Source organism: Juglans microcarpa x Juglans regia, chromosome 4D (genome assembly GCF_004785595.1).
Source record: "Juglans microcarpa x Juglans regia isolate MS1-56 chromosome 4D, Jm3101_v1.0, whole genome shotgun sequence".
Lineage (NCBI taxonomy): Eukaryota > Viridiplantae > Streptophyta > Magnoliopsida > Fagales > Juglandaceae > Juglans > Juglans microcarpa x Juglans regia.
In genome coordinates, this window is record NC_054600.1 from 13,823,571 (window position 1) to 13,832,031 (window position 8,461).

At 37.2% G+C, this 8,461-nt stretch overlaps 1 protein-coding gene across 1 annotated transcript; it reads right to left on the reverse strand.

The window, feature by feature from the left end:
- Positions 1 to 4,475: 4,475 nt before the first annotated feature.
- On the reverse strand, positions 4,476 to 6,605 carry LOC121260147. The gene is made up of 5 exons (XM_041161993.1): positions 6,314 to 6,605; positions 5,811 to 6,187; positions 5,578 to 5,726; positions 5,106 to 5,430; positions 4,476 to 4,601 (listed from the first exon to the last, which is right to left on the reverse strand). The coding sequence occupies exons 1-5, from the start codon at positions 6,603 to 6,605 to the stop codon at positions 4,476 to 4,478; spliced, it is 1,269 nt and encodes a 422-aa protein (XP_041017927.1).
- Between the last annotated feature and the right edge of the window lie 1,856 nt (positions 6,606 to 8,461).

Sequence of the window (8,461 nt, forward strand, 5' to 3'; positions counted from 1 at the left end):
GATGATTCTCATTGGAAGGCATTGGAAAGAATTCTTAAATATTTGAAAGGAACCATGACATATGGTATCCATTATTCTGGGTATCCCACTGTATTAGAAGCATACAGTGATGCTAGTTGGATAACTGACACAGTAGATCGTAAGGGAACGAGTGGATATATTTTCACTCTCGGTGGTGCAGTTGTGGCTTGGAGATCTTCCAAGCAAACTGTGATTTCACGATCTACTATGGAAGCTGAATTAATAGCCTTAGATACTACCGGACATGAGGTAGAGTGGCTTAAGAATTTATTATCAGAAATTTCACTAGTTAAAAAGCCAATGCCAGCTATTTCTGTTCTTTGTGACAATCAGGCTGTGATAAGTGTTTGTAATAATAAACACTTTAATCATAAGAGGAGACATTTGAGTATCAGACATTCTACGATAAGATACCTAATTAAGAATGGATACCTAACTTTAGAATATGTAAAGTTAGAAGATAACCTAGTAGATCCTTTGACGAAAGGATTGGCAAAGTCGAAAGTTATACGTACATCAAGGGGGATGGGACTGAAGTCCATTAATTAGGTCACCGATAGCGGCAACCCAACCTTCCTGGTTGGAGATCCCAAGAAGAAAGTTCAATGGGAAGAACAAACTATTTGAGTGACTGGATAGCACTATTAAAATATTATTATAGGTCCATCCCAAGGGTATGAGTGTTACAAATGCAATGGCAAAGGAAAAGCGAAATGCTTTGAATGAGTCCAAGACTAAGGCTAGGTATTGAATTGCAGGTACCCTTGGAGGACTCATCTATGTGAGTGTGACTGTGGGGCCGCAATCTATGGTAATTGGGCTATTCCCTAGAGTGCTCATGAATCCAAGATACAGTGCATGACCTTTATGCACCACCTTGAAAGGAACCTGATATATGCCGTACTATGTGTGTCGTGTGGAGAAGCCTGAGTTAAAAGATTCTGGTTCAAGACTTGGTTCACCATGGATCTTTCAAATGGAAACACGCTAACACTAGGTAGATGTTCAAAGCCGCAAGCTACCTCTATTGATGCATAGTACTTAGTCCAAAGAAAATTGTATTGTTTTCTGTTCTTTAAAAATATTTTAATCAGGTGGGGAATTGTTGTTTTTTCAACTTAGAAATGATTAAAATATTTGATGTAAAGTAAAAATTGTGTCAATCATTACCTTTGTTTAATGTATTGGTCCGGTTATCTAGATTTAAATGAAAATGTGTCTTGGTACTTGAACCAATGTATGCCTCTTAGGGATATGAGCCTTAACCGCTTCCTAACCAAACAAAGGGTTATGTCATTTGGTAAGTTAGAGATATTTTCAATGTATTCTCTAATATTTGAGAAGTTGTGACTTTTCACAAGTACCATTTCGTTTATGTGATGTGACTTTTCACATGTACCATTTTATTTAAATAAGTTGTGACTTTTTACATGTACCCTTTCATTCTCTATAAATAGGGAACCCCACCCACAAATTCATTAACTCGAAATTCTCTAAAATTAGAGAAACACTTCCTCATTCTTTTTGTCTTTCTTTCTTTGGGCTTTGGCTATTTTATATCGGGTTCAAGGATCTCCTTTTGTGTGCACCGACGAGGAGATTAACCGGAACTGACATTGTTGTATCTTGGGAGTAGATTGTCAATAAGCCTAGTGCATATTTAAATTTGCAGGCGGCGGAATCTACTCTAAAGAAAGCGTCTATCATAGCATGCCTCAACATCGGGTTCTCTCTTTTTAATTTATTTTTGTTATTTTACATATTCTCTAGTTTACAAAGCATTTCAAAATATTTCCCAATAAAACCTATATCTTTAATTTTTTTTTGATGAAATACCTATCTCTTTAATTGATTCTATTAAAGATGATGTCATTACCTGTTAATGATATCATTGCCATTCGTTTTTTTACAAGATTATTTACTATATTGGTTTTAATCTGTACGAGACATGACATAAAAGGTATACAATTTCATGATCTATCACTAGTCTCTTTGAAAATTTAAAATTCTAGGTTTATGCATTAAATCTTGAGTTGGCCTATAATTTGGGATTTAGATATTTTGGAGTTTCTACCGAATTCTAGGACTTGGAGTAGGAGAGTAATAGACAAAATATGGATTCCACAACATTTATTGTTGACATAATGATTTTCTCGAGCGGTATTAGATTTTCAATAAATAGTATGAGCCTTATTTTATATGTTTATCTCATATAAACATATAAAATATTTGAAAACTTTGTGAGATCTCTATTCTATGATTCAATATTTGAGTTGAAAACTTAATGAACTTTTTTGTAATTATTGATGCAATTAAAAGTGACTTCTCCATTTCTTGGTGGTTAGTGTTTTTTTGGAAGAAATTGTTTTTTGAATTTTTGAGTTCTATAGTAAGTACTCTTGCAATCCATTTAGTTGTTCCAACATCGATTGAATCGATTGCACTTAGATTTTGGATAATGGAAATTGCCAAAACAACTTGTCCACCTCCTTACTCCATACTTAGATCTAATCCTTCTAAATGTTTGTTTGGGATTGTAGAAGGTAATAAAGATTTTTTTTATTGTTGAGCTTTGTTAAAAAGTTCTAATATTGAAACGCTGTTTAGTGTTTGATAAATGTTGGGGATAAATATGTTTAGCAAGTGAGGAAAGAGCCGCAGGCAACTAAAGGCCACAACCATGTGAGACTCACGTGACAAAGGACGATTAAAGGATTAAGCTACATCAAACGCATCATATGAGTTCAGTGATAAAGTCAACCACATGTATCTCTTTAATTTTGGGATGGGCCTATAAAGATAAACCCTAGAAAGGCCTAACCACTCTGGGAACCTAACCAAGCATATGTCCTCGCGAGATACAGTATCAAGATAAGTCCAAGCAAAATATTTGTGTCGAATGGGTGCTATCACGACCGAAATATGCTACAAGTTAACTTGCCAAACTGTGCATTGAGAATCGTGTTCATGGAGAGGTTTTGTCAAAGTGGACTATCTCAACCCTTATAAATAATCTACAAGGTACGCATTATAGCTTCATTAGTTATCGTAAGAGCATAACTCTTCGCCGACTTAAGTATTGGAGGCATCCCCCACTAGGTTCTCTGAGTTTTTCCTTTTTGGTTCCAGGTCATTAGGGCATGCAAGCATACTTGGAAATTGCATCAACAGTTTAGCGTTGTCTGTGTGAATGATAAATGGATAATTATGTTGTTTTAATACTCTTAATTTAGCGGGTTGAGTGAACTTTATTTGTTAAAATAAGAGTATTAATCAAGCAATTTACATTATCTCTTCCTGGCGTGTGAAATGACCATTTACACCTTAAGTAGATATAAACTTCATTTTCTCCTATCAGAAGCACTTAACTCACGTGTACGTAGTCTGATTATTACTTCTATCAATTAATGAGCTGGCTAGTGTTAATTGCAACTTATATGACCTGTGGCCCATTGCAGGAGTGAAGCCAATGTGATGAGATACACAAGCCTTGTGACTTGTTGAGGCGAAAACCTGAGATCCAGAACTAACGTCCATGTCCATAGTTGAAGCCCATGTGGAGAAGCTAAAACTTGAGAAGAAACTATGATTTGCTTCAGGCCTAATAGAAGGCCAAGTGAATGACCCAACTCACGACCAAAATTGATAGACACATACACGATTATTCTTGAGAATTTGGGGAGCACGAGAAACAGAGAGATGAGGTCCCCTCGCTATTGCTCTTGTTCTATTGTAGACATTAGGCACATCAAAACCTTGAATCAATCGAGGTGTCTCTCAATTGAGTGTTAAAACAAAATTTGGTTGATGTTTAGTGATGTATTTTTACAGAGTCTTGGTACATGACCTCTGAGTTTATGATTTTCAAATTGCTTTTTATTAATGCATTGAATGGATTAATGATCAATGGGTGGTGCCCATGAATCCTTGTGAAGAGTGAAGTCAAGGGAAATCTTAAAACTGTAACCCAGGTGTCTGTCAAATTGTTTCTACTAATTCTGAGACTTCAAAATTTTCCAATTAAAATTCTGGTTGCAACTTAGTGAGGTTATAATTACAGTTTGTTATAGGATACATTTTTTATTGCTTGAGTTTATACTTTCATAGTTTAAACTGTCTAACCAAAAATTTCTAAATCTGAGACTCTATAAAATTGCATCATACATTTCAATGGCAACAAATTCTTCATTGTAAATAAACTGTTTTTTTTTTATCACTATAAAAATCCAAAAAGAGTTTTACATAGCATTTTACATCAGCATATTTTACATTAAGCATTCACAAGTACTTTGAAAAATCATTTGTCCTTGTGGAATATGATCCTGGATTTATCCTTGATACAACTTGACACTTTTACACTTAGAAGCACATTTGAGATTAAGTCAAGTTTTTTGCTCTGTTGTCGGGGACAATTGGTGTTTCTCAAAGTATTTTTCTAAACGCTGAGAGGGTGTTTATAGAGCTGTGAGTCTCTCATAGCCTGGGGCGTTACATAGATCAAAGGGCATTCTCCTAAATGCAAATGTACCAAAAGGACATGTAAAAGCAGTTTTCTCCTGATCCTCTGGTGCAATCTCTATCTAATAATAACCAGAGAAACCATCAAGAAAACAGTAATAAGCATGACCTGCAACATTTTCTAAAATTTGATCAAGAAATGGAAGAGGAAAATGATCATTTCTGGTAGCAGCATTTAGTTTCCTATAGTCTATACACATCCGCCATCCAGTTGCTACTTTTGTAGGTATTTATTCATCGTTGTCATTTTTTACCATAGTTATTCCAGATTTCTTTGGATCAACTTGAGTAGGACTCATCCACCTACTATTAGAGATAGGATAAATAATTTCAACATCAAGCAATTTCAACACTTCATTTTTCACTACCTCTTTCATTATGAGATTTAACCTCCTTTGCATTTCCCTAGATGGTCTTTCATTCTCCTCTAAATAAATCTTGTGTGTGCATACAAGAGGACTTATTCCTTTGATGTCCACTATTGTCCACCCAATCGCCCCCTTATTTTTTTTCAACACTTCTATCAATTTTTCTTCTTGAGTAAGAGTGAGTGTAGAAGAGATTACCACAGGGAAAGTGTCGTCAAGTCCCAGGAAAACGTATTTAAGTCCAGCGGGAAGAGATTTGAGGTCCAGATCTGGAATCACATCTGAAGATGGCTTTATGGGTGCTGTCAAAGGTGGCAACTCTTCAAACTTTGGTTGCCAAAACATACCATGTCTAGTTCCTGCAAAAGAAACATTAGAAATGTCATCAAGTTTATTTAAATCACTAAGAACACTTTCTAATGGCAATTGTAAATCAGTGGAAGGGAGATTCAAGTGAAAATCTTCATCAAGGATGTTTTCCACCAAATTAACTTTATGAACTTCTTCTAAATTTCGAGGTTGCCTGCAAGTATTAAAGATATTCAGCTTCAATGTCATGTTTCCAAAACTCAATTTCAAAATTCCACTTCTACAATTAATTAATGCATTGGATGTAGCAAGAAATGGTCTACCAATAATTCAAGGAGCTTGAAAAGTAGATGGAGTTGACAATTTCATATCAAGCACCGCAAAATCCACAGGATAGTAAAACTTATCAACTTGTACCAAAACATCCTCAGCTATAACCCTAGGCATTTTTATAGATCTATCCGCAATTTGCAAAATGATAGGTGTAGATTTCAGTTCACCTAAACCAAGCTATTCATACACAATATAAGGTAATAAATTGACACTTGAACCAAGATCTAACAAAGCATGACCAATTTTTGAATTTCCTATCACACAAGCAATCGTAGGTGCTCCAAGGTCCTTGTATTTAGGTGGTGTATTACTCTGAATGATAGCAGTAACCTGCTCAATAAGGAAAGCTTTCTTGTGCACATTTAATCTTCTTTTCACTGTGCATAAATCCTTAACAAATTTTGAATAGGCATGAATTTGTTGAATAGCATCTAATAAAGGAATGTTAATCCTAACTTGCCTAAAAACCTCAAGAATTTCAACATGATTCTTATCTTTATGCAACGGAACTAATCGCTGTGGAAAAGGAGCAGGTATAGGACAATAAACTTTCTCATGCTCATCAAACACATGCTTTTCATCTTTCTTAGAAGGGTTAGAAACCTTACTAGAATTGTATGGCTCATGTGCTGGAATATCTACCACCTTACCACTTCTTAAAGTAGTCACCACTTTGACTGACTTTAAGTTAGGATCCTCACTTACTGCTTGCACTTGATGAGGTTGCCATTGTGGATTTGGTTGTGATTATGTAGGAAATTTACCATTCTCTTGAGTACTTAAAGATGTAGTCAGCCTTTTGAGGGAAGTCCTTATGTCATTAATTGCTAATGAATTCTGGTTGTTGAGTGTTGCTTGACCTTGCATGAATTGTTGAAGTGTCACACTTAACTGCTGAACTGTATCTTCAAGTCCCTTTTTAGGTGCTTGGGCTAGTTGTACATTGAACTGAGAACTTTGACTTGGATGGTGAACATAAGATGGTCCAGGATGAGCTCCATATGCTGCAAAATTTGTTGGTCCTGCTGTAGGTGCAGCAGGAACATTGCTATGCATACCTCTCCAACTGAAGTTTGGATGATTCCTCCATCCAGCATTGTAAGTGTTCGAGTATGGCCCTAAAAAAGCTTTAGAACCATGTTAACATTGTGAGTTTGATCTAATAAAACTTCTTTAAATGCAAGAATTATAGGATACTCATTTGTGAAATGACCTTAATCTTCACAAATGCCACATTTTTCTGCCACTCTTGGTACAACTTACACCTCATTTACTTTTTTCAACTCAATAATCTCTAATTTCTTTGAAATTCAAGCTAACCTAGCATGCAATTCGTCCTCATCTCTTAAGGTATATTTCCCACCTCCACCAACATGTCTTGAAGTCTCATGTCTATCAATACTATCAGCAATATCCCAAGACTGTGCATTTTCAGACAAATAATCAAAATACTCAAATGTTTCTTCTGGTTCTTTGTTAAAGAACTCAGTAAACATTGATTTGTTCATAAAGTGTTTTTTGGATACTTGCAACTATGTGCTCTCATGCGATCTGGGCCAGGAAGCAACTGTAATGGAGAGGCGAGCAATAGGAAGGAGAGGAAGTTCATAGAGATGGAGGAGAAGCTGAAGAATATGACTTTGGAGATGGAAGCCTTGCAAGGACAAAACGATCTTTTAAAGTGAAGGGACATGGGGCCAGAAGGGGCGCAGGCCAAGATTGTAGCAAATAACCCGATGAGGAGTCTTTGAGCCAAGGGGGGCCAACTTCTTAACTATTAGAAAGAAAAGAAAAGGATGTATGATAGCCCATGCGACTTGATGAACAAATATGAGGAGATGGCGAAGCGAGTAGGAACGACATCGTTGGTTGATAATTTTCTTAATAGCACCAATCTATCATACAATGCAACAATCATGGCAGTGCACTTCACCCCAAAACTTAAAGTCCCGCAAATCGACCTCTATCATGGGTCTAAGGACCTAGTCAACTTTTAAGGCTCACATGACCTTGGACTAGTTTTCGGGAGAGATCGCATGTCAGGGCTTCTCATTATCCCTCGAAGGCATGGCAAGAGGGTGGTTTGGGAATTTGTAGCCAGGCTTTATTACCTGTTTTGAAGAGCTCAGTAAGCAATTTGTGACGCAATTAATGGCCAGTAGGCATAGGAGACGGTTGGCGGGATACCTCCTTACCATGAAAAAGTGGGAGGATGAAGGCTTGAAGGTGTACTTTAGTTTGTTTAACAAGGAGTGCCTAACAGAAGACGACTAAGACGAGAAAATAACATTGGCTGTAGTCCTAGGAGGGGTGTGGCCTAGAAGTATTTTTATGGATAGGGTGGATGATTTTGTCAACGTGGAAGACATGCTTAAAGCGTTGATTGATCCGCAAATAGCCGAGGTAGAAAAGGCCGACAAGAAGGCAAACTTGGGGGGGGGGGGAGGGGCATGGAACCGATCGCTACTACACCTATCATAGAACCAAGGGCACAAGATTGATGATTGTCGCAACCTCAAACATCGGATAGAATTCATGCTGGAGAACAAGGAATTGGAGTGACTCCTTGTTGCGCACAAGCCTCCACTAAGATAGCTAGATAGGAAAAGAGAGAGGTTGGTAGGGTGACATTGGAGTGAGCGCTTGAGTAGGGGCAAGAACACAAGAAGGGAGCATTCCCCCTGCTGCAGGCCTGTCGGGCTGAATCAGCCTCTCAATGAGATTAGAACCATAGCAACATGGTTTGTCGAGGGTGGAGTGTCGTCTTCAACAAGAAAAGCCCTGCAAGGAAAGCGAGATACAAAGACGTGTTTGTTTTCGACAAACTATGAGGGTTTGTTGTACCTATATGATGACGTGCTAGTAGTGACTCTACTCTTCGTGAACTACACTACTTGCAGGATCTTAGCGAA

Bases quoted from the DNA above. Each gene is read 5' to 3' on its own strand.
- LOC121260147 (XM_041161993.1), bottom strand. From the start codon at position 6,605: ATGCATAGCAATGTTCCTGCTGCACCTACAGCAGGACCAACAAATTTT. The intron at 6,188-6,313 runs GTAAATTTCCTA...GTAAGGTGGTAG, and splicing joins TTTAAGTACTCAAGAGAATG to ATATTCCAGCACATGAGCCA. The intron at 5,431-5,577 runs GTCAACTCCATC...TAATACTTGCAG, and splicing joins GCGGTGCTTGATATGAAATT to GCAACCTCGAAATTTAGAAG.